This window comes from Ascidiella aspersa, chromosome 9 (assembly GCF_963924565.1).
Source record: "Ascidiella aspersa chromosome 9, kaAscAspe10.2, whole genome shotgun sequence".
Lineage (NCBI taxonomy): Eukaryota > Metazoa > Chordata > Ascidiacea > Phlebobranchia > Ascidiidae > Ascidiella > Ascidiella aspersa.
The window spans coordinates 860,318-887,413 of record NC_139455.1 but is presented as its reverse complement, the minus strand read 5'-3'; the positions used below and the strand labels follow the sequence as shown (position 1 = coordinate 887,413).

Sequence of the window (27,096 nt, the reverse complement as noted above, 5' to 3'; positions counted from 1 at the left end):
ATGGCGCTGGGCGAGAGGTCATTCAACAGCCAGAATGAATCAGAAGACTTCAGGTGTGTCAAAACATCGCATGGACATTTGTCCCCGAAGCTCAGAGTAGCAAACCTACTGCACAAGTCGGGAGCCAAAGCGAACAGCGCACTCGCCAACTATCCCAGCCGCGTACAAGAGGCTCTTGCTGTTTCCACCAAGTCGTCTGGTGAGTTCCTTGAATTTTCAATTTCCTTGATCTAGGGTCCTTAAACTGGGGTCCGTGGACCCATTTGGGGTAGCCTACGTGGTATAGATCGTCCCTTTTTAGGACCGATACCGACATCCGATTTTTTACAGTTTTGTCAACCGATACCAATGACGCCTTTTTGAAATACTGAAATAAGCTCAAAGTTTTAATTACATAAAAACAAATTCCAAATTACATTTTAGTTTATCTGCCAGTTTTTATTGAACCCTTTGGGTTTTTTGGGGTAGTTTAGGGGTTCATGAACCCCTGAAACAGCAGGTTTAGGTATACTTGTTTTATGACGTCAATTTATGACGTCATCTCTAGAATACATACCGATCCTGGTCCAAATGAATAAAAACTATAGTTGAGGGCCGCGTTAAAAATAGTTATAGAAGCACCATCTTAGAATTTTATCAACTTTTTCACACCCATTACATTTTTAAAGTTTTTTGCTGTTTAACCTAATCGTCTTGTGAGTTCCCAGGAATAGCAATTGTTATTGAGCCTAGATTTTGATTTTACTTAATTTTATCACTTTCATTGACCCTCTTAAATGGTGAAAAACATGATAACGTTTTAGGCAAATTTTAAGTAAATGTTCTGGTAGTTTTCTTAGTAGTCGATTTCTAGGGCCCAGGGAAAATTAATAAATTTTTCTTTGATAGTTTTTGTGTGCGCAATGCGTGTCTCAAGTTTAACTTTAGCCATTTTAAACCTAATAAACGCGTTTTTTGAGGGAAGGCGATAGAAAAAAGGTAAATAACCACTGATTTATGTCATTCGTTGGTGTCGTTGGCCATTTTTAATATCTAGGACGCGATTTGACCTCTAAGTAAGTTCACATGGAAGTATGGCCACCTTTTTCTTACATTTTTGCCGTATAGGTGGGATCACCTAAAAATAAACTGTTGTTGTATCTTAAACATTTTTTTTTCGATAAAGTAAAATATATATACCAAATTTCTCTGTTTTAGTGCAAAGATAGATAGATACATGAACATTGAACGTAATCTAGGCCTTATATCTTTATAACCCAGTAGGGATAGATATGCGTGAATATTTAATGCGCGGTTGTTAATCTGCATGCTGATGGTGTTTCTGCTTCGGTATACAAGGTACGGGATTAATTAGTAGCATCAATGAACCATGAAATATGCATGATGCCGTAGAACGCTTGTAAATATAATCCTTGGCGACTAATAAGGCTCTCTTTAGATTGCTAATTAGTTCTTAAACGTCACAACCCAACGTATTTCTCGCGTATCGTATTTTCCAAATATCCTGCAAAATACTTGTAGGTGAAGTTAAACTTTTCGGTTTACTAAGTTCTGTACTTAGTTTAATATTTATGATTGATGTGCAACCAGAATCGTTTGTTTTTCATCATTCGTATCCAGGCAGATTCGGTTATTCGAAAGAAAATTTTGATTCTGGAATTGGAATACTTAAAAGCCGCAGCTAATTACGTCAGTAGTAGCATATGTATATATTTTAAGAGATTAAAGGCCTGTAAAATCATTAATTTACGCACGACGATATAATTTATTCTTTATGGACTTTATAATTCCCGGCAAATGTGAGCCACAAACTTGGCAGTTGTTGGCATTCGAAAGAAAATTCTGATTAAAATGAACACCACCAGTAAGATTAGATCTAGCGCCTCCAACACTTGCTGTTTGCACATCGTAGCTTCTCCGCCCGCCCGTATGCGCTCTGTGTTGGTGATTCACTTTTGTTTGCAGACGTGACAGTCGTCTGGTTAAGGCTTAACTCTGTCGCGAAACAGACTCTCAAGACCAGAGTCGTTAAAACGAGCTCGTGAGAATGACTCCCAATGAAAATGCGGAACCGCGAGTTTTAGAGACGGGCGTTAAACCAAACATGCTGATCCGGTCCAACACTGCTGGCCTCGTTGTGATCCTATTGGATGGTTTGTGTGACGTCAATGCTTGACGTCATACGGGTGTCCATTCCGTGTTTTTTCTTGTGACTAGACAAATCATATTTCTTCCAATTTTTAATTTGTTTTTTGAAGGGGGATTTTTGGACAATTGTCAGCTGTGTATAGACATTTACTTACCTTGGAGTGTCCGACATTAAAGGATCGAACGCGATAATCAAACCAAGTGTTAGTATCGGTACTTGTCCGATACTTGGGTGCTATCGTTGCTGGTCCGATAGTAACTGATGTCGCCATCTCGGCCATGGTTAGCAATCCAACCAATCCTTTTACCTTTAGACACAATTTTTCGAGCATATAGTTAACAATTAAATAATACCCAACGATTATAGAAATTATAGCTCAACAGTTTAGCTAACCCGCAAATCATACGGCCCATGGTCTATCTTACAAACTGGACCCAATTACATTTCTTATATTTTTTACATAATAATGACTTCAGTTATTGACTTAACTTAAGTCTTTTGACCAAAAGCCATTTTGTGAAATATGTTTGGCTTCAATTAAGTGTTTTTCATTAAAATTTGTCCCGAGTTTTTGCAGTTTATTTTTTTTTTTAGTTGAATTGTTGTTTATAATCGGACGAGTTTAACAATTGTAAGGTTTTACTTTTATGACTTGAAATTGACTTGCTCTAATAATGACTTGACTGGTTATTTTTGCAATCGATTTGACTTCGATTTAAGTTATTTTTGACATGACTTGACTGGGACTTAAGTCATTTAAAAATGACTTGTTTACAACATTGGACTATTATATGATCTTCCCATCTAACCTTTGACCTTCAACCCCAGTGTACCGATGCTTGGCGCGGCTCCAGCAAGGCCAAATCCTCGAAAAAATTCGCCGCAAGCGCTGGTCGGGACGCAGCGACCCCAAGCGGTGCAGAGTGGACGGAAGCTTCCTGTATTTCAAGTATGTTTCCGTTCGAAACACCTGCGGTTTCCCAGTTGGACGTGAGAAAACAGGTGCCTGCTAGTTTTTTGTGTTTTTGTTTGCCTCTTAATGTTGTTATTCCAATACCGATATTTTAGATTAAAAAAACAAGTGCGTGCTCATTATAGACATTTTACAATTAGAAGACATACACACGACAAACTGTATTTAAATGTTTCAATGTGATTCATTTGTAATGGGTAGTGCGCATTTAAGTCTGAAATACTTGCGTGTATGCCTATTGGTAATACAAATAACTTATTTTCTAAAATTACAAAAAGTTTTGCGGCACACTTTGGCAGTCTCTCGAGGAACACAGTTTGGGAATCCCTGCTATAGAAAGTTCGGACAAAAATATAACCCAATAAACTATAAAATGCCTTAAAAAACCCGGAAAGCCATTAGAAACTTTGAAAATGCTGCCTACTTCTGTAAATGCTACTTACTTTTGTGGGCTTTGACATTCTTATTACGTTCTACTGCATCCTCCAACCAATATGCTCCAAAGCTTTTGAAAAAAGGTGATAAGAAAAAAATTATTACTGTTTAACGTTAAAGTTTTTTGTAGTTTTTGTTAAAGATTTGTTGGTTTGGGTATAATGAATGCATTGTTCGACATCATACACCAAGTGCCTATATATGTGAAAAACTAGGACCACCTCGAACTTATTGTTTTGGTAATATTTCAACACAGCAGATACCCGATACTTTGCAGAGTCGTTACTCGATGCATATGCAAGAGTTGTGTCGGCGCCATTCTGATGGCATAATTATAATGTAGGAGTGTTTCATCGGCCCCTTATACGCGCTAAATCAACTGGAATAAAAGCATAAAACATTTGTGAAGGAATACTATCTTGACTTTGACCGGTTAAAGATATAAAGCTTCTAGGACATTTTTCTTAAATCCTAAGAACTGCCTTGTTGCTTTATAGCTGTACATTATATAGACCAGATGTCTATATATTAGGATACTATTATTATGCATGTTATTGTGATAATATTTGATCGCAGCGGATATACAACAATACTTTTTTGCGTCGTTATTCGATGGATGCAAGTGTAGGGTCTTATTGGCGCCTTTCACAAGCCATTAAAATATATTAAAGCCTAAGATTGATTTCTTAAACTTTTCAGAATCTTGACTTTGTCCAGATAAATCAAGTTGTGCAAAAGCTTTTTGTATTCAAATTTCAATTCGTCTTTTAACATTGACATAGCTTTTATATTAGACAAAACCATTCAACTCAGGTGCGTAAAGCGACTACGCTTCCCTCATAATAATTTAATGGTTGTTACGTCATAATGGCGATTGTCAGCGGCGCCTCTCGACGCGATTGTTTGTCGAGGGGGGAGACAATGGGTGGGACTCGAAGTTGGCGAGCTAATATTTGTGCTTGTCACCTTTCCGTGCAACTGTGGCACGATTTTGTGACTAAACTGAGCCGGTAATGGACGACGTTGTATGACTTGGCTAGCTTTGAAGTTGATTGTTGTGTTAAACCAATGGTTCTTAACCTTTCCGCTATAACTTGTAATAAAATAAAAGCAATGTTGAAAATTTATAAAGATGTATTTCGAAACGTTTACAAACTGCTACTTACTTGTGATAACTGAGTGGGTAATGGACGAGGCTGTGTGTTCGATTGGCTTTGAAGTTGTTCCTTGTGATATGGTTCTTAACCTTTTCGCTATTGTAATGAAATAAAAACAATGTTGAAAATGAATAAAGATTTATGCGAAACGTTAAAAATGCTTCCTACTTCTGTTTGTGCCTTAATACTCATCCTACGTCTAATTACAACCTCCTACTATTATCTTAAGATTTATTCCAAACGTTTAAAATGCTACTAATTTCTATATGGCTTTGATATTCATTCTACGTTTAACAACAACCTCCAGTCATTATCTTGAGATTGATGGGAACAATCTACCTACTTCTGTGCGGGATTTGATATTTATTCTAATAAAACTAAAAAGTTAAGTATTGCAAAGTAGCCACCAAATGCTACAAAGTAAATAACAACATAACAAAACCCTAACGTTCTCCAAACAACCTTTTCATCATTAACAAACTTTTTTTTCAAACAAAAGCTTCTTGCTTCTTTAACAAACTCATTTTTCCTATATTTTCAGTTGATCTCCGTGAAATCAAGTCGGTTTGTTTCGGTAGGAGTGAGAGGCGCTCCACCTCCATTCCTCTCACTCCCTCCTCCTCCAGGAGCAAGTTCCATCGCTCCGACTGCGTCTCCATCGTCTTCGACAGCTCATCACGACTTCCTCTCAACTTTGTTGCTCCTGACGATGAAACGGCTCGTCTCTGGGTCCACGGACTCAACTATCTAAAGAAGCAGATTCACTCGCTCAAACCTCGCTTACAGAACGAACTATATCCTTTTCGCAAAAACTTTTTTTTTGTAGTTTTCCGAAAGAGTGAAAGTTAATTTAAATCGTGGTAAGAATATCAAAGCCACGTTTTAACGTATGCGGCGTTACGTTATGACGTAACATTGTGACGTCAGACGTAGCAAGAATATTAAAGGCCATACAGTAGTAGGTAGCATTTTGCGAAAGTTTTAAATAAATCCTATTTATTTTCAACATCCATGAATAATTATTCGAAACGTTCACAAAATGCTACCTACTTCTGTATGGTCTTTGATATTCATTCCACGTCTTACTACAACCTCCAACCATTATTCTCAAAGGTTAGGTTAAATCGTTTTCATTTTTAAAAGTGATTTTCTTATATGCTGCCTTTAAATGACTGCCTATTGTTATATTGTATAACCTTTAAAAACTGTTAAACTTAGTAACTAAAAGACGATAAACATTGCCTTTAAAGGGTTTAAAGGGTTCAAAATAGCTGACGTGTGGTTAATTTGCCCTAAATATTAAGCTGCTTCAGTAATCTTTCTTAACCAGTCCAATTTCAATTTTTACAATAATTTGGGAAAAGTTCTACAAATCAGACATCGGTGGAAGAGGTCACGTGACGTACGACGAAGTGGTCAAAAACCTTGGTCAAAACGTCTCGACGAAAAACGCAAAAGAAATCTTCTCGGTAGGGTGTATGTTGGAAATAAGGTTTCATCGATTTTTGTCATTGAAAACCATATGCTCCTGACAAGCACTAAAGTTATTTTTTTATTTAATTTTAGGCGACAGTTTTAAAATATAACTTTGGATTTTTTACCTCGGCTACAATATTTAAAGTTTAAAATTTTATTAATGATAGCGTATTTCAAAAAATGTTTCTCAAAACGACGGTTTTATGCTTTTATGATAGTCATTCTTAAATTGTGATTCTCATTAGATCCTTAAGTGCGCCTCAAATTTAATTTTTAGATAATATCTTTTGTGTTACTCATGTATGCTTAAGGGCAAGTTTGCGAAATATCGATTAAAAACTGATGACATTGTTGTATTTGCAACTGTTTTGCAGTCTACGATTGTAAGTTATAACATCATTGTTTTGTAGGAAGTGAGTCGCGTAATTTTTTTAATTTTTTTTACAAAAAGGTTGATAACTATTCCTTTACGACAGGGGTTCTTGGACCCCTTGGGCCCGTGAATTAGTTTTAGGGGGTCCATGAAGGCCTAATTGAAATATTAGTGTATATTTAAAAAGTAATCAATTTTCAATCATTTTTTCTGACTGTGTTTAGACTCCATTTTACTTTTTTTGGCTTGAGACCAACATATATTTATGAAGTTTATTTGTATTGTGGCGTCAATTTATGACTTCATGTCTGAAATGTTCTTGCCCGCTGTGGTTCACGCGAAGCCAAATATTTTTTCAATGGTCCGCGGTAAAAAAAGTTTAAGAACCCCTGCTTTAAGTGAATTTTTCAGTTTCTTGGTGAACCGCAATCCAATAACGCCTGTTTTATCGGCTTGTTTTTGCAGAGGTTCGCATCGGCGGACGGCAAATGTGATTTCCGTGGCTTCTTCGAGTTTTACAGCACTCTGCTTTGCCGCCCTGAAGTTCTCAGTCTTTTCAACGAAACTTCGGCTGACCAGCACTCGTTAACTGTTCGGGAGCTTTACAAGTTTATTCAAGTGGGTTTGACTTACGTCAGCTTGATGGCGTAAATAATATTATTGACGCTGGTTTATAATGCAATTTCCACACATTTTTTCTCCAAAATTTCCATAACTTTTATGACACTTTTTATTACTTTACCAGTGTTGTGAAGTCCTAACTCGAAGGGTATTGTAGTCAAGTGGGTTCGACTGACGTCAATTTATTGGCATAAATAATCTTATTGACGCTGGCTTCTAATGCAATTTCCACGCTGTGTTTTCCTAAAAATTTTTTACTACTTTAGCAGTGTTGAAAGTCCTTACTCAAATGGTATTCAAGTGGGTTATGGCGCAAGTGCGATGAAGTTAAGATTACTTTTGACGCTGGTTTATAACGCAATTCCGCGCTGTTTTTGTGCTGAAATTTTCATAATTTTATGACACTTTTTACTCCTTATATTGTAAAGTCCCAACTCAAACTCACTTAACTGTCTCGGTATGGCCGGAGGTCGTATGTTTTTGATCCTTGCGATAGGACACTTGGTTTTATTTGTTTTTCTAATCTGCTTGCATCAATGATTGACAGATTCGTTGAGCGATAGCTTTCAGCGTATCAATGCACTTAAGTCTTTGTTTTTATATGACTTTACTTAACTTAAGTATTTATTCAAATGGCTTGACTTCGAATTAATCAATTTGTCAAATAACGTAAAATTAGATGCTTTATTCATTTTAAAACAGTTTTGGCAAAATCGCGTATTTATTTCATTTTTGCGTTCAACAGTTTCTTGTTATTTTGTTGTTTTTCCTCGGTCACTGCTTTTAAATCTTTTGGACAAATGACTCGGGTAAAATGAACTGTTCACAGTAAGAAACTTTTTTATAAAATTGGGTTACTTATCTTTTTTGCACTTAAAACAATTTACTTGCCATATGATGCGTTGATGTTGTTTTTTACTTTAGTTTTGCTCATAATCGGACGAGTTCATCAGTTTTAACAGTTTAACGTATTTATTATGACAAGGACTTGACTTAAAATTGACTTGCTCTACTAATGAATTGACTGGGACTTGACTTGTTATTTATTCGAAATGACTTACAACACTGCCAAACCCAGTTAATATTTTGTGCATTTCTAAAAAAAACCTCCAACTTGCAGAAGACGCAGGGAGATTTGGAAGTTATCGAGAAAGATTGCTCGAAACTCGTGGATGATTTTGAGTGGGACGATCGGGCACGGGACGCTGGTCTCATGACAATTTACGGATTTTCGCTCTACCTCTCATCCAACTATTGCGAGCTCTTTGATTGGCGACATGACCAGGTATGTGTGTTGACTGAAAATGTACAGTTTAGTGCAATTTTAATCATATTTTTTAAATTAAAGTCTGATTGTTGGATAGATATGTTGCATTAAGTAATGTGTGAAACTTTTGACTAAAAATCTTTGTTATTTCTCGAGTTATGGAGCTTTTGCTTTTTAGCCCAATTAGAAATTTTCGTCATTTATGAATTTTTGAAGAAATATTAACACCCTATCCCCGAATAACTGGGGGTCAAATCATGGCTCTTTTTGAAAAGTAGACTCATATTTTTTACCTTATTTCAGTCGCTTGTAGCACGCCTGAATTTTAAGGTCAAATATGACTGAATACAAATATTCATAAATATAAATAACAATAAGTACGGTACACTATGTTTTTTGTAGCACCTTCAAATAATGCTCCAACTAAAGAGACTTAGACTGACGACAGGGGTCCGCTTCAAAAAGAGTTTAAGGACCCCTGTCCTATACAAACGTCTAGTTCGTTATCTTGAGGTTTTTGTGTTTTCTTTGCAGGCCTACCAAGACATGCGCCAGCCGCTCTCCCACTATTACATCGCTTCATCCCACAATACTTACCTTACTGGAGACCAACTAACTGAGCCCAGCAGCACAGACGCATACATGAAGTAAATACTAATAAAAACAGCTCCTCTGGTTATTGCAATTCTTAATCAACGTTTCGTAAGCTCACTTGCATAGGTTGCCGAAACGTTGGTTAAGAATTACAATTACCAGAGGAGCTGTTTTTGATTAATATTGCTATGTCTAGTATCAACAGTTTATATAATAAAGTACATATTGCTTGCAAACTTTATTGTTACTAATTATTACTGTAAACAAACACATTTAAAAATAATGGTGTGGAATTTGTCAGGTTTTGCAAACGCGAAAAACTTAAGCCGATTCTATGTTTTTTTATAGTAATTAATTTTCCGGTATTTCTCTTAAATTGCCTGCAATTTTTTTTAAGGGACTCCAGCCTTTAAGACTAAAACGTTATTTTGCATTTAAGTGTTATTCCGATTAATTTTGAACTTATTTCGGCGTACTATGGTAGCCAAAAAAACACCAATCTAGGACATTTTTGTAAGGTTTATGTTTAAGTTTTATATCCTATTATTTATTCATGCGTTAAGATATGATGTGAATGGATAACAACATGAATACACTGTTGCTACAAGCCATTTTATCGATTATAAAGTCGTTCTTTCGGCAAGGACACATTTATAATGGATAACAACGGTTTGGCGAAATATCAAAGCCCATAGGAACTGAATAAAGATTTATTCAAACGTTGATACAATTTTAATTTTTTTAAGGAAGTGATATTTCTTGTGATCTCCAAAACTCCAATATGCTGCAATGAAAATCTAACTTTTTTAGTAAACGTAAAATCCAAGATTGTCCAGTTGTTGCAAGAAAAATACTTGAAGATTGTTCTGCAATAGCGATTAAGTCAGTGTTGTAATGAGTCAATGACTCAATGACTTGATGTGAGCCACTAGTTTTAAATACCTTGACTTGATCTAAGTCTTTCGGACCCATAACTTGAGTGGAAACAAATTGTTTTTATTTAGCATTTGTTTTATAAAATTGAGTTATTTATCTCAATCTTTTTACATAAAGCAAAATTTGCTGCGTATTGCGTGTACGTTTGTTTTTAGTTAAGTTATTGCTTATAATCCGACGAGATACTAATTTTATTAGTTTAACGTTTAACTTAATTTATTTTCTGGGACTTTTCAAAATGTCCTAAAAAACTGGATTTGACGACATGTTAATTAGATAGTTTCTCACATACAGCCTTAAAACCTCGAAATGTCTTCCTAAATCTGCCAAACGACACAGGTTTGCTTAACACGGCTTTATTGCGCCCTCTTAAGCTGTATCGCTATTTCTTGCTGTAGCTATTACTCATTAATCAATCCCAAACCCTTGGGAAAATAATCGTTTCGGGAAATCTTGTTCAAACAGACATCACATGTCAGATCCTCCTATACAAACAGGTGCCTGCTAATTTATCGATCTGAAATTTTGTATTGCTTGCTCGCAATTTGTGTTTTGTTGAGCAATTTGTTTTAACATTTAAGGCCATACTCCTACAAAAGCAAATTATTATGTAAACCAACATATTTTGGGGGGTTTGTGTCCATACGTTTTTCTTATTGTTTTTGTCCGTTTTAGGCAAATCTATTCGGCCCAAATGCGCTATGCGTACAATAGCTACGCCGTGTGGCTCATAACACCTTTAAACCTTTAAAATTGTTTTGTGATATCACAAATAACTTTGTGACGTTTTTCATTTACGAGTAGTGTGTTGAGTATACTTTTACTTATAGAATGTTGCTGATACATTTACGGGTACTGTCTTGCGGATACTTTTACCTATAGCTCATTGCTGGTACTTTTACGAGTAGTGTGTTAAGAATACTTACACTTATAGAATGTTGCTGATACTTTTGCGCATAGTGTGTTGCTAATACTTTTACGTATAGAATGTTGCTGATACATTTACGGGTAGTGTCTTGCGGATACTACTTTTACCTATAGTACGTTGCTGATACTTTTACGAGTAGTGTGTTGAGTATACTTTTACTTATAGAATGTTGCTGATACATTTACGTGTAGTGTCTTGCGGATACTTTTACCTATAGCTCATTGCTGGTACTTTTACGAGTAGTGTGTTGAGAATACTTTTACTTGTAGAATGTTGCTGATACTTTTGCGCATAGTGTGTTGCTAATACTTTTACGAATAGTGTGTTGCTGATACATTTACGGGTAGTGTGTTGCTGATTCTCTTACGTATAGAATGTTGCTGCTACATTTACGTAGTATGTTGCTCATACTTTTACTAATACGGCGTTAATGATACATTTACGGATATAATGTTGCTGCTACATTATCGGGTAGTGTTTTAGTGATGATACTTAATCATTTATGTATAGCGTGTTACTGAAACTTTTACACACAGCGCGTTGCTGATGGGTTGCCGTTGTGTTGAACTTGACTGTTGGGATGGATCGGATGGCGAACCACTCATTTACCACGGGTACACTTTGACGTCGAGAATCAAGTTCAAGGACGCGATAGAGGTCATTGCCGAGTACGCTTTCGAGACAACTCTCTTTCCCTTAATCCTGAGCATTGAGAACCACTGCAGTGTGGCCCAGCAGGACCGGATGGCATTCTATCTACAGGTGACCTTTTATTGTTATTTAGTAAGAAAAGTTGGGAGCATTTTATATTTATTCTACGTCTAACTACAACCTCCAGCCATTATATTTAATTTTTTTCGAAACGTTCACAAAATGCTATGGGCTTTGATTTTTATTCTAACTAAAACCCCAAACTATTATCTTAAGATTCATTTGACACGTTCACAAAATGCTAGCTACTCCTTGTTATGCAAGCCATTTCTACCATTCGCTCATTTTATTTTCAATTCTTAGAAACCGAATCTTCCGTTAAACATGTCAATGCAGGCCTTTTGCGCAATGCATCGCGTAAAGTTTACGATGTCTTCCTGTTTGGATTAAAGCTCCTTCTGTTTGTGTTTTTACCTAAGCGCTCCAGACATTCGCGGTGTGTTGTGTCCTTTGTGTCACGGAGACATCTCAACATTTGTTATCCGCATAACAACTCTCGGTAGCAACGTTATACGGTTATAGCGTGCGTCACGAAATAGTGACTAAACAACAAAACACAGTTCGTTTATTTGGTTCAAGTTTTAGGTTGAAGAATTGTTAGTTTCAATACAAAAGCTATATTACAAAGATGTTGATGTTACCCATTCTCGCAAAGCGGACCCTGGACTTTTGTTCAGAGAGGGCATTACAATTTTAAGGATGACATCACAAAGTTATGTTATTACGAGAATGCCATACAACAAATAATCTTAAAAACACTTGCTCAAACCCGCAAATTACAACAGAATCAAGTCTAATTGAAAACAATGCGTTAATTTGGTTTAAAATGACAATGCTTTCAATCTGATTTGAGGCGTGACGCATTAGGCACATAGTAAACTTAATCATTGCAGAGTTCGTTTAGTTGGTAACGTTTTAGGTTGAAGAGGTGTTACTTTTAATACAAAAGCTGCTGTACAAAGATGTTATTGCGTTAAACAAAATGCTTTAATACGAAAAAATGCTTCAATATTGTTTAAGTTGCCCAAACTTTTATTTTCGAGGGTGCGAGGGGGAAGTACGCCGCCTTTGGGACAAAACTATTTTATCAAAATGGGCAAAGACATTTAAGAAACAGATCTGAAATAATGCAACCATCTAGTTAAAAAAATAAGCAAAATTGTAGTTTGGGGCGGGGAAGGTCATGGCCACTTAATGTGGGTGCTTGAGAGGTGTGTGGTGTCGTTGTTCCCATACACCCCACCACCTTAACCTCAAATATTGAACTTTATATTTTGCAGAAAATCCTTGGCAGTGAGCTTCTAGTGACCTCCATAAATCCAGAAGGGAAAGAAGATAGTTTACCCTCACCATCGGCCCTGAGGGGAAAAATACTGCTGAAAGGTAAAAAAATATACAAAAAAAATACTACTCAATGGCGAAAAAAATAATTCCCAAAAGTAAAAATAAAAACAACTGCTCAAAAATGTCTCAAGCCGTGTACATCGGAATTTGGCAACTGTAGTTTTCAGGTTAGCTTTTAGATGATTTAAAATTAGAGCTTTTCAGTTCAATTTAATTAGATTGGAATTAGAGGCTTATTAGTTCCCCTGTTCGGCTACAAGCTCTATAACTAAGAAACTGAAAAACGCAGTAAATGCAACAATTTAGGTAAAATTGAAAATTAGATAAAACTAAAATTAGGACACGATGGTTATTCACAAACTTGATTAAAATTGGAATTAGCAGAAAATCGCTCTAATTCGTCGAGCTGGGAAAATAGAATAACCAAGTTGCCCAAGTCTGGTATATAAATAGTCCGGTCGTGTTATTCTTATTTCTTTACTACTACCGGTCGTCAAAATTGGGAAAGGATTCCAGACATCGAGTACAATACATTAGTGTGAGGCACATTGTGTAAAATACGCTTAATTTTCGAATTCAAGGAATGCAACCTACTTCTTTATAAGCTTGATATTTGTTTGATATTGACTAATATGCACAAAACGATCGTGGCAATTGCACTTAAATTTTCTTGACAAACGTTAACAATTATCTATTTTAGAAACGCTTCAAAATAGAATTAAACGCCTTAATATAAGATAAAGACAACTTCGGCCAGTTAAAAATATCACCTTGATAGGAAAGGCTGTGCTATTGCTGAGTCTATTTATGTTTAGGCTTGATTAATTTTTTCTTGTTAAAGGTTCTATAACAAGGAACCTTATTTAAAATACTCGGCAAGACCAGCCTCCTTATGTTTGATGAATAATTAATTAACCTATTTTTGGCAGGGCTGCGGAGTCGGATAAAAATACCCCAAGTCCCACTCCCGAGTCCAGAGTAATTTAAATGTTAAAATATGTTTTTAAACGAATTATATTTACACATTTGTGCGCTTTGGATTTTCTTAAAAAATGAAAGCTCTGTTATTTCGAAAGAATTTAAAGTTTTTTTTTTGCTGAATTTTAGTTTTGTTCATATTTTTTGTGCTGCTTTAAATCGATCAAAAAATCACAAATAAAGTTTTCGCTTCAGGCAAGAAACTTCCCAAGCTTAACTCGATTAATAACAACTGGTGTGACGTAACGAATGATGATGATGACGTCATTGAAGAGGATTCGGCCAAGGTAAAAACGAATAAAGGTTGATTTTATTAAACCAGGGGTAGATAATCTTGTTTACTGCAAACTTTCAGGATGAATAACTATTCATGAGGTATTTTGTGTATTTTTTGAACCAAGCTGTAATTTCTCTGCAAAATAAGATTCCTTTAAAAACATCAAAATGACTAGATGAATTTTTCGTTTGGTTTTTCTTTTAAATATTGTTTTTTACCCTTTTTCCTTGCCGCACCCTTTTTAATCACCAACCATTCAGGTATAAACAGAAATAATTTCTTAAAATATTGCAGAAATATCGACTTAGGATTAGGCATCATCAGTTTCTTAATTTAAATTTTCCTTCTTCAGGCAAAATGTATATTTCTGTTTCGGCTATTTCGTCAAATCGTCAAATCAATGCTATTTCGCTTCCCCAGGATGTGTTAATAGCGCTTCCCCGTCGGGACACGACGTCATACGCGGAAGTGAGCGTGCGGAAAGTTCCCAGGGCGCGCAGCGACACCAAGTTGTCGTATCTTCTTCGTGCCGGTAGCTCCCGCTCATCCACCCGAAGCAACGCGACCGCGCACTCATCCGCCAGCGATCCTACTACGTCACGAAAAAGTTCCGAGGTGGGAAAAAAAAGATATCGACGAAATCAGAACCTTTTGCAATATTTAACTTTCCCAGGAAACAGCGAAAGAGTCTCCTGGTTTGGGTCTAGTTCAAGGAAATTTTTTACTGTAAATTAAAAAGCCAAGTTCAAATTTTATAGCCTACATTATATACATTACATAGGGAATCTAGCTTGCTTGACATTTGTTTCGTCACAACTGGCATTTTGTGACGAAAGTATTGCTTACTTTGTATGACGTAATGTGGGTTCTAATGAAGGTACCGAAACAAAAAACATGAAATAAATGTAATTTTTTACCTCTTTAATTATTGTCATTGTCTTGTTAAAATGACCAACATGTAAACTATTTACACATTCGTAAAATGAATATCAAAGCCCATACAGAAGAAGGTAGCATGTTGTGAACGTTTTGATTAACTCTTGATTTATTTACACATTTGTTTGTGTCAATTTTTAAAGCTATAAGGTTTAAAAAAATAAGAGTTGTTTTAAAGCGAGCTAGCAAACTGACCTTTGTCGAGATGTTCCCCAACACCCATTTAGCCCATATGCATTTTAACTCCAGCCATTCAAAGTACATGACGCTTCATACTAAGTCATTTCAACCCCATTTTTCCACAGATTGCTCCTAAACCAGCCAAAACCAGTCTTTCCAAATCCCTTTCTGCGCTTGTTGTTTACTGCAAAAGTTCAAAATTCAAGAGTTTTGACCGGAATTCGAGAAATTTCGACGAAATATCGTCATTCTCCGAGATCAAAGCGCTGAAGTAAGCAATTTTGTTATTTTTCTTAAATCCTAACTTAAATATAAATATACATTCAAGCTAGATGTACTGTTACAGCGAGTTACCAATTTGTGTAAAACAGGAGTCATTAAAACGTTTTTACACGCGGAACTCTAAAATATAGTTTGGTTCGCGTGGACCGTAGATGACATTTTTTTTATTTTAAAAAATGAAGTCAAAAAACAAGTTACTTTAAGAAATCTGCTGTTTTCGGTCCAAAAACTGTGAAATTAAAGTAAAATATGAATACATTCAACGCCAAAGTTTTATTTTTAAGACTAAAATTTCAATTAGGTCTTTGTAGACCACTCCAAAATCTAGCCCACATACCATCAACGTTACTACGAACTCAAGATGAGGAAATAGATTAAATTTACATGAATAACAGATGGAGAAATAATAATCACCTGGCGTTTACCTTATTGCATTAATAAAAATACTCGTTCAAGCAATTAAGACCTTCTGTTATAGCAAATTTTCCATCTTCATTATTGATGATCACGACAGCTCATTTCGTAATTCCACAAATATTTACTTAAACGGAAAAACGTCCAATTTTAGTTCCAGTAAACTAACTTCGTTTAATCGTATTGCGATTTCTTTTTAGCGTATTGTAAAATTTGAGTTATTATGTGATTCCAAGATATAGTAAGAATATGTCAAAGCCAATACTGGAGTAGGTGTAATTCTGAACGTTTTGAATCACTCTTTAAAGAATAAAGAATTATTCGAAACGTTCAAAATGATGCCTATACTTATGTATGGCTTTGATATTCTTACTAACTTTTTCTACAACTTCCAGCCATTATACTTCAATGAGTCCAAGATGATGTTTAAAAAAAGGATAGAACAATTTGTTTTATTTTACTTATTTACTGTATTTAAAGAAAACATTTTTATTATTTTCTACAAATTATTCAATGTTTTTTTATGAAAACAATAAAGAAATACCCAAAACAAATTGGGGGATAAAACCAATAAAGGTAACATCGAAAAGTTGTTCTAAAGTTTTGTAACTTTACCTTTGATAAAAAAAAGTTTAGTTAGAAGGTTAACGAAAAAACACGGTATAAAAGAAGCCTTATTTATTATTTTATTTTTTATATTATTCAATTTTAAAACCAATAACTAACCAAATATTCAATTTGTTTTACAAAATTCTATAACTCCGCCGTCGGTAAAAACTAATTAGATTTACAACAAAGTAATTTTCTTCTCAGATTGGCAAAGCAGTATCCACTGGAGGCGATAGAGTACCACCGACAGCACATGAGCCGAACCTACCCTGCCGGGATTCGAACCGATTCCAGCAACTACGACCCTCAACCTTTGTGGAATGCCGGTTTCCAGCTGGGTGAGTAGAAGCTATAGACCAGCGGTGCTCAACCAATGGGTCGCGACCCAAAATTGCAAGATTTATCCAAAAATTAATTACCAAAATTACCAAAAAACATCCAAAAAAGTGCTTTATTGGCAGTTTGGCTAGATTTTAGGCAACTCAATTTTTTTACGCTTTTAGAAAATTCACTTTTTTGTTGATTATTTTTCAAATACTCCCTGACGAAAACTTATTAGGAGTAGTTGGACAAAATCGATTCGAAAAAAAATTATTTATTTATTTTAATTTGTCAGTCGCCTTGAACTACCAGACCCAGTGCGACGAAATGGAGACCTGCGTGGGAAAATTTCGACAAAATGGTAATTGCGGATACGTCCTCAAACCACGTCGCCAGCGGGTGGCGCTAGAGGTGGTGGACACTTCCGCAATTATTTTCACGATCCGGGTCATCAGCGGACAGAACCTCGGTGAGTTATCGGCCGCCGGTAATATCGGGGTCGGTCGGATCGCGACTTGAGACCAAAGTATCAAGTATCGGTGCAATAATTTGCCTAAAGGAAAAAAATTGTGAAAAACCAAGCGGTTCTGGTTGCACAAGATTGAAACTGAAACAACCTAAATCAGCTTGTTTTAATGTTATAATTATTCGTATTATTTGTACATTTATTCAATTAAATCCGATTCACTAAAATGATTTTTTTCGTATTTTTGAGTTTTGAGCTCATGGTCATTTTTTCCAAAATATTATTTCTTTTTGAAAGTATTTAAAGAAAATTAATTTTCGTTTAAAACTATCTTGCTATGATTGGTTTAGAGTTGATATCAATTGTTAATATCTGTACTTGTCCGATAATATGGCGTCGGTTACGGTATCATATAAAACGTGTCGCTGTGAATGTTAACACCTTTATTTGTTATGTGTCTAAAACGCAATGTAAAAAAACAAAGTTTGAAAAATTTATGTGTCCTCTTAACAGTGTAAAAAAATGTCATTTTTCGCACAGAAAAACATAACAGTATTATTACTGGCAATTTTTACTTAACCTTTTGCTTTAGTTGCTTGTTATATAAGTTCATGTTTTCTGCAAACGTCTGTTCAGGTTCTTCACAATCCAACTTTTTCGTCGAAGTCGACATTTCTGGAGATCCGCTAGATGTCTCACATCGGATGACTTGTACCTCAAAAAACGAAGGTAAAACATGAAAAAAGTAAAACACAAGATAAACGTTTGATCTCATCGATATTTTCTTTTTGGCCGTTCGTTAGGTAATTATTTAATCAGCCGTACGTTAGGTGACAATTTAATTGATTAGTTTTCCCAATCCCATCAATTTTCCCGCATTTTCACTCCAGCTTGACTCTCTCGCAGGGGGAAGCACCGTTTGGGAGGAGAAGTTTTCCTTCCTCGTTCGTGAACCTGAGATGGCCATGGTCAAGTTCATCGTCAAGGACAGGGACCGGGCTCCGGAGAGGGTTGGTCAACAAACACTTCCCTTTACCAGCGTCGCGCTTGGTAAGTTGGACAATTGTTTTTAATTATTCGTAGTAGGCGTGAGGCCAAACGAATGTTGGTAAAAAATGGAAATTTTTTTGCTAAAGTGGTTTAACTTGGCACGGGAATCTTAAAAATGTACTATTTTGGAGTTTTTTAGAAGGCGTGCGGAGAAATTAAAGTTAGTGAAAAACAAAAACAAATTGATAATATTTTAAGTGAAGTGTCTGGAGTTGGTTTGTGTCTAAAAAAAATATTTTTTTTTTAATTTTTGTTTCAGCGTGCGAAGAAATTTAAGTAGTTAAACAAAAATTTGGAAGTATTTTGAGTCCCACCAACACACACTGCCCCGTGGTAAGTTGGTGGTAAATTAATTGCTGGTAAATCGCTCGTGGTAAACATAGTTAGGTGTGTGGAGAAATTTAACTTTAAAAAAAATCGAAAATATTTTGGGAAAGTTCTTGACTTGGGTCTTAAAAAGATTATTTTTTAATTTTTTTTAATTTTTTTTTAGTAGGCGTGCGGTGAAACGAAAGTTGGCAAAAATATTTTGGGTAAAGTAATTTGAAGTTTGATAATGAATGGCAAAGACAAAAAGGTCGAGTAGATCGACACCATCTTAATTAAGACGTTTCGATACGAGCTTGTATCATCTTCAGTTAATGTGTCTGTGACTCTTGATAATCAAGATGATGTCGATCTACTCGACCTTCTTGGTTTTGCAATTTATTATCAAAATACATTACAGATCCGTGCAAAGTGTACCTAGTTTGAAGTTAGTTTATAAAAATGACTTGACTGAAGTTGACTTATTTTCAACACTGCTTATCATAGTTTATTATGAGTTCTGAAAATATAAATTTCCTTTTTGATCATTCTGCTGCGAATCTCATATTGGGGGAATACCTTACAGGCTACCGTCACGTGCCACTGCTCAAGCGTGACGGCTCCAAACACAAGGACGCCTCGCTCTTTGTTTTCGTCACAATGGAGAAAAACGAAGAGGAAGGGGAAAAAGAGCGAACAAAAAGATCAGCTTCGGCGTGAAAAGCTGAAACTTTATCACGAAATTGTGTATATCAATGTTTCAGTTGCTCAATACGGGCCGATGATTCTCTTCAATATGAGGTTGTGCAAACATACAGCTTAGGGGTTGGCGTATGGTTGTTTCTCAACTCGCTTTCCTCTGAGCCTGTTTAGCTCAGTTGGTAGAACGACGTTCCCATTTCAACCCCATTTTTCCACAGATTGCTCCTAAACCAGCCAAAACCAGTCTTTCCAAATCCCTTTCTGCGCTTGTTGTTTACTGCAAAAGTTCAAAATTCAAGAGTTTTGACCGGAATTCGAGAAATTTCGACGAAATATCGTCATTCTCCGAGATCAAAGCGCTGAAGTAAGCAATTTTGTTATTTTTCTTAAATCCTAACTTAAATATAAATATACATTCAAGCTAGATGTACTGTTACAGCGAGTTACCAATTTGTGTAAAACAGGAGTCATTAAAACGTTTTTACACGCGGAACTCTAAAATATAGTTTGGTTCGCGTGGACCGTAGATGACATTTTTTTTATTTTAAAAAATGAAGTCAAAAAACAAGTTACTTTAAGAAATCTGCTGTTTTCGGTCCAAAAACTGTGAAATTAAAGTAAAATATGAATACATTCAACGCCAAAGTTTTATTTTTAAGACTAAAATTTCAATTAGGTCTTTGTAGACCACTCCAAAATCTAGCCCACATACCATCAACGTTACTACGAACTCAAGATGAGGAAATAGATTAAATTTACATGAATAACAGATGGAGAAATAATAATCACCTGGCGTTTACCTTATTGCATTAATAAAAATACTCGTTCAAGCAATTAAGACCTTCTGTTATAGCAAATTTTCCATCTTCATTATTGATGATCACGACAGCTCATTTCGTAATTCCACAAATATTTACTTAAACGGAAAAACGTCCAATTTTAGTTCCAGTAAACTAACTTCGTTTAATCGTATTGCGATTTCTTTTTAGCGTATTGTAAAATTTGAGTTATTATGTGATTCCAAGATATAGTAAGAATATGTCAAAGCCAATACTGGAGTAGGTGTAATTCTGAACGTTTTGAATCACTCTTTAAAGAATAAAGAATTATTCGAAACGTTCAAAATGATGCCTATACTTATGTATGGCTTTGATATTCTTACTAACTTTTTCTACAACTTCCAGCCATTATACTTCAATGAGTCCAAGATGATGTTTAAAAAAAGGATAGAACAATTTGTTTTATTTTACTTATTTACTGTATTTAAAGAAAACATTTTTATTATTTTCTACAAATTATTCAATGTTTTTTTATGAAAACAATAAAGAAATACCCAAAACAAATTGGGGGATAAAACCAATAAAGGTAACATCGAAAAGTTGTTCTAAAGTTTTGTAACTTTACCTTTGATAAAAAAAAGTTTAGTTAGAAGGTTAACGAAAAAACACGGTATAAAAGAAGCCTTATTTATTATTTTATTTTTTATATTATTCAATTTTAAAACCAATAACTAACCAAATATTCAATTTGTTTTACAAAATTCTATAACTCCGCCGTCGGTAAAAACTAATTAGATTTACAACAAAGTAATTTTCTTCTCAGATTGGCAAAGCAGTATCCACTGGAGGCGATAGAGTACCACCGACAGCACATGAGCCGAACCTACCCTGCCGGGATTCGAACCGATTCCAGCAACTACGACCCTCAACCTTTGTGGAATGCCGGTTTCCAGCTGGGTGAGTAGAAGCTATAGACCAGCGGTGCTCAACCAATGGGTCGCGACCCAAAATTGCAAGATTTATCCAAAAATTAATTACCAAAATTACCAAAAAACATCCAAAAAAGTGCTTTATTGGCAGTTTGGCTAGATTTTAGGCAACTCAATTTTTTTACGCTTTTAGAAAATTCACTTTTTTGTTGATTATTTTTCAAATACTCCCTGACGAAAACTTATTAGGAGTAGTTGGACAAAATCGATTCGAAAAAAAATTATTTATTTATTTTAATTTGTCAGTCGCCTTGAACTACCAGACCCAGTGCGACGAAATGGAGACCTGCGTGGGAAAATTTCGACAAAATGGTAATTGCGGATACGTCCTCAAACCACGTCGCCAGCGGGTGGCGCTAGAGGTGGTGGACACTTCCGCAATTATTTTCACGATCCGGGTCATCAGCGGACAGAACCTCGGTGAGTTATCGGCCGCCGGTAATATCGGGGTCGGTCGGATCGCGACTTGAGACCAAAGTATCAAGTATCGGTGCAATAATTTGCCTAAAGGAAAAAAATTGTGAAAAACCAAGCGGTTCTGGTTGCACAAGATTGAAACTGAAACAACCTAAATCAGCTTGTTTTAATGTTATAATTATTCGTATTATTTGTACATTTATTCAATTAAATCCGATTCACTAAAATGATTTTTTTCGTATTTTTGAGTTTTGAGCTCATGGTCATTTTTTCCAAAATATTATTTCTTTTTGAAAGTATTTAAAGAAAATTAATTTTCGTTTAAAACTATCTTGCTATGATTGGTTTAGAGTTGATATCAATTGTTAATATCTGTACTTGTCCGATAATATGGCGTCGGTTACGGTATCATATAAAACGTGTCGCTGTGAATGTTAACACCTTTATTTGTTATGTGTCTAAAACGCAATGTAAAAAAACAAAGTTTGAAAAATTTATGTGTCCTCTTAACAGTGTAAAAAAATGTCATTTTTCGCACAGAAAAACATAACAGTATTATTACTGGCAATTTTTACTTAACCTTTTGCTTTAGTTGCTTGTTATATAAGTTCATGTTTTCTGCAAACGTCTGTTCAGGTTCTTCACAATCCAACTTTTTCGTCGAAGTCGACATTTCTGGAGATCCGCTAGATGTCTCACATCGGATGACTTGTACCTCAAAAAACGAAGGTAAAACATGAAAAAAGTAAAACACAAGATAAACGTTTGATCTCATCGATATTTTCTTTTTGGCCGTTCGTTAGGTAATTATTTAATCAGCCGTACGTTAGGTGACAATTTAATTGATTAGTTTTCCCAATCCCATCAATTTTCCCGCATTTTCACTCCAGCTTGACTCTCTCGCAGGGGGAAGCACCGTTTGGGAGGAGAAGTTTTCCTTCCTCGTTCGTGAACCTGAGATGGCCATGGTCAAGTTCATCGTCAAGGACAGGGACCGGGCTCCGGAGAGGGTTGGTCAACAAACACTTCCCTTTACCAGCGTCGCGCTTGGTAAGTTGGACAATTGTTTTTAATTATTCGTAGTAGGCGTGAGGCCAAACGAATGTTGGTAAAAAATGGAAATTTTTTTGCTAAAGTGGTTTAACTTGGCACGGGAATCTTAAAAATGTACTATTTTGGAGTTTTTTAGAAGGCGTGCGGAGAAATTAAAGTTAGTGAAAAACAAAAACAAATTGATAATATTTTAAGTGAAGTGTCTGGAGTTGGTTTGTGTCTAAAAAAAATATTTTTTTTTTAATTTTTGTTTCAGCGTGCGAAGAAATTTAAGTAGTTAAACAAAAATTTGGAAGTATTTTGAGTCCCACCAACACACACTGCCCCGTGGTAAGTTGGTGGTAAATTAATTGCTGGTAAATCGCTCGTGGTAAACATAGTTAGGTGTGTGGAGAAATTTAACTTTAAAAAAAATCGAAAATATTTTGGGAAAGTTCTTGACTTGGGTCTTAAAAAGATTATTTTTTAATTTTTTTTAATTTTTTTTTAGTAGGCGTGCGGTGAAACGAAAGTTGGCAAAAATATTTTGGGTAAAGTAATTTGAAGTTTGATAATGAATGGCAAAGACAAAAAGGTCGAGTAGATCGACACCATCTTAATTAAGACGTTTCGATACGAGCTTGTATCATCTTCAGTTAATGTGTCTGTGACTCTTGATAATCAAGATGATGTCGATCTACTCGACCTTCTTGGTTTTGCAATTTATTATCAAAATACATTACAGATCCGTGCAAAGTGTACCTAGTTTGAAGTTAGTTTATAAAAATGACTTGACTGAAGTTGACTTATTTTCAACACTGCTTATCATAGTTTATTATGAGTTCTGAAAATATAAATTTCCTTTTTGATCATTCTGCTGCGAATCTCATATTGGGGGAATACCTTACAGGCTACCGTCACGTGCCACTGCTCAAGCGTGACGGCTCCAAACACAAGGACGCCTCGCTCTTTGTTTTCGTCACAATGGAGAAAAACGAAGAGGAAGGGGAAAAAGAGCGAACAAAAAGATCAGCTTCGGCGTGAAAAGCTGAAACTTTATCACGAAATTGTGTATATCAATGTTTCAGTTGCTCAATACGGGCCGATGATTCTCTTCAATATGAGGTTGTGCAAACATACAGCTTAGGGGTTGGCGTATGGTTGTTTCTCAACTCGCTTTCCTCTGAGCCTGTTTAGCTCAGTTGGTAGAACGACGTTCCCAGCACGGCTGAGTTCGATCCTCATCACAGACCAGTTCTATGAACAGAATGTAACAGGCAACGGTGCTATAGTTGTTCTCCACTTGCTCCCCTCTGAGCCTGAGCAGAGACCGTCTTACTGGAGGCCGTGAGTTCGAATATCACCGGGCGGTAGTTGTTTTTTTCTGCGTGCACTACAATCCTGATTAGGGCAAGTTCCTTCGGTAAAACTTCCGAATGATTTGTTTTTATTTCAAACTGTTTTACGTTTTCTCAAACACAATCACTTTATAAGTTGGTCAACCAAAAAAAGGTAAAAAGTCTTGGTTACACGCGATATTATTTCATATCGAACACTTTGATATTCTATTGAAAAACATAAACTTAAATTTATTTAATATGATAGTCAGACACCTGGTTTCTAAGCCTACTAGGGTGACGACAAATGTGAAGGTAATGCGGTTTACAAAATGTAAATCATAGTATTGTAACTTTTTGTTGTTAGTTTGCCAAATTTGCTTTAAAAGTTGTTTTCATTCTGGCGTTTCGTCATTTTTTATCATTTTTTCTTTGTTTTGTTTTTATGTGACAACTTTTTTTTCACTGAAGTGGAAAAACTTACAAGCAATAGTTCAAAATAAACAATCCGCGCCAAAGAACTGCAAGCATATAACAGTCAAAACAGTTTATTTATTGAGACTAACCTGTGATTTTGATGACGTCATCACGATTTAATCAAAATGATTTTGTCTGGTAAAAATAACCACTTTTTTACCAAACTTTTTAAACGAAATAAACAGAAACAAAAAGGATTTTGTTATGTCTTTATAATGCAACAAAAACATTTGCAGCTCTTTGGGTCAACGATTGTTTGCTGTAACCTGCTGATTCACCTGTGGTCCAAGTTTTACAATTGATTTAAAATAATGTGGATTCTCCAAAATTGGAGTTCGCGAAATTTCCTAAAAATTCATCAAGTCAGCGAGGTTTAGTGATAAGAAAATAAACCTACTTTTTGTTTACTTCTTCAATTTCTTACAGCTTCCCTTGAAATATTTTGTGAGCTGAATTACTGGGCGCCGTTTTTTTGTTCTTTACATTGAACTGTGTAAACTTCAAATAACCCCACGTTTTGCGTTAAATACTGCACTGTACAGTATTTAAGTGTCGTAAACTTTTAAATTCGTGAATCAGAAATTTGTTTTGCGTTATATAAATATACTTTTTGCTTATTTACTGATCCAATTTAAACACTTGTTTTTAATCTATTACCCATTTTCAACTTTTTCGAGTTATATAGAACCGAGAAAAACATGACATGGACCAAAGTCGTGCTAAACGGTAACTCATTAAAATATAAAATAAAGGTGCTCGTTAAAATTCCAAACAATTTTCTTAGTTACTTGGTTATTTCACAGGACTACCTACATTATTTTACAACTATATACCGGCTTTAAATGACGTACTACATTTTTTTCTTGTTATCAGAGCTCATATGCGCAGCTTTAATTATATCAATTCATTTTCTGAATTTATTTTTCTGTACCAACTTTTCTTCATCGAGTTATTGTGGAAACTGTGAAAGCTTTTCTTGGTCTAACTAATTTACCTATTACAGCGTTGACCAAATGGCGTTTCTTCCAAGATATTCTTATCATTGCTTCTTTAAGTTACCGTAACATTTGTAATAAATTTCTGTTAGCTTTGATCTTGTAATGTTGTTTTAATATTTTGTCAGACAGGTAGAAAAGTGTTGTTTCTTATTTTGAAACTTTTAAAGAACGACAAATAACTTTTGAAACATAATGGTTTTGTGGTTGTAGTTAAAAAAATGAAATTGGAAAAAGTTTGTTAAAAATAAAGTTTACAAAATTGTTTTTGCTATTTAGTCTACGTCTAGGGCCGAATAAGATTTATTGAATTTCCGCTATGAGAATCAAATTGCCCCAAAGTATAACGTTTTAGGCAATTACTGTTCGCCGATTTGTCTTAGCTTGGTTCATATTATGCAAGCAATGGAATAAAACCATTTATTAATAGAAGAAACAAAAAATACTAGACGGTAAGCAGTTCAGCTGTACTTGATTTAGGGAATCATATAGGCAAAAGGTACGTGTTGACTCCTAATGGGTGTGTAGTAAAATTTAAATGCTTGAAAACGATATATTTTCCCCCGTTGTTCAGTTTAAGGTTTGAGTATGTTCACTTTCTCAACTTCAATTCGATAAAACTTTAGAAAAAGGTATTTGGTGGATTTTTGCTTTGTTGGTTTAAAATTCTAGCACAACATTCTGCAAAGTACATTGTTTATGTTTTTAATTTCCGCTAGACGTCAGTAACGAGCAAGTTTGTTTTGTCTCCTGCAAAGGCAGGTGAAAAGAAGACATGTTGTTATTTCCCAGACAGACACCACTTAACGCATTAAAGTTGTATTTCCTCCCAGAAAGTACTGCGTGTTAATGCATTGAACTGGGTCAAGCTTACAGACAGTTAAATACTTTTATTTGCGATGGCTCACCGTTATTTACTTTAAAATTGACAGGTATTGCTAGTTTTGTTGGGTTGTTTCGTACATTGCCGTATTTAAGGTTGTGTCTATATCGCAGTTGTGATTATAAAAAAGAAACGTAATATTTTCCTAGGGCGCTGGACTAGAATCCAACCACATTCATTTTACTGGTAACAAAACGCGTTGTCAAAGTTCAAATTGCAAGGAAGGCATAACATTTGTAAGAATAAATCAAATAATAATACTTGACCCACCCAAAGGCCAAACGCTAACTCTCACCCAAACCTAAATATTGTTAGCAATACAAACCCCAGGAAAACATGTGGTAGGATTCTAAACCAGCGCCAAACAATTAGAAAACCAACTAAGAATATTTGGGTTAGGGTGGGTCAAGTATTATTATTTAATAATATTGCTTAACCTACCCAAACCCAAACGCTAACCCGCACCCTAACCCAAAGAATACTTGTTGTGGCAGGATTCTAGAGCAGCGCCGAAATTTTACCTCAAAAGTTAAAAACACAGCTAAAACTTTAAGTAGAAATTGCCGAAAAAAAGATATTTTGAAAGCTACCTGTGTACGAATATTTACCAAACTACAAAAAGAACTACTGGAATCCAGTGATGAACTGACAGCATATCTTCAAACTGCAACATCAGGATTAAACGACAAAACACATCAAAAC

General features: G+C 35.3%; 1 protein-coding gene across 1 annotated transcript; it reads left to right on the top strand.

The window, feature by feature from the left end:
- On the top strand, positions 1-24,029 carry LOC146131779 (1-phosphatidylinositol 4,5-bisphosphate phosphodiesterase zeta-1-like). The gene is made up of 23 exons (XM_083397046.1): positions 1-199; positions 2,978-3,151; positions 5,256-5,508; positions 6,063-6,183; positions 7,029-7,181; positions 8,305-8,469; positions 8,986-9,098; positions 11,446-11,671; positions 12,901-13,009; positions 14,138-14,229; positions 14,640-14,826; positions 15,477-15,606; positions 16,845-16,978; positions 17,257-17,430; positions 18,064-18,156; positions 18,334-18,477; positions 19,370-19,497; positions 19,704-19,849; positions 21,088-21,221; positions 21,500-21,673; positions 22,307-22,399; positions 22,577-22,720; positions 23,613-24,029. The coding sequence occupies exons 1-23, from the start codon at positions 1-3 to the stop codon at positions 23,744-23,746; spliced, it is 3,420 nt and encodes a 1,139-aa protein (XP_083253172.1). The 3' UTR covers positions 23,747-24,029.
- Positions 24,030-27,096: the final 3,067 nt, after the last annotated feature.

Coding starts and splice junctions, on each gene's coding strand:
- LOC146131779 (XM_083397046.1), top strand. CDS start 1: ATGGCGCTGGGCGAGAGGTCATTCAACAGCCAGAATGAATCAGAAGAC. Junction 6,184..7,028: donor ACGCAAAAGAAATCTTCTCG/GTAGGGTGTATG, acceptor TTGTTTTTGCAG/AGGTTCGCATCGGCGGACGG. Junction 8,470..8,985: donor TTGATTGGCGACATGACCAG/GTATGTGTGTTG, acceptor TTTTCTTTGCAG/GCCTACCAAGACATGCGCCA.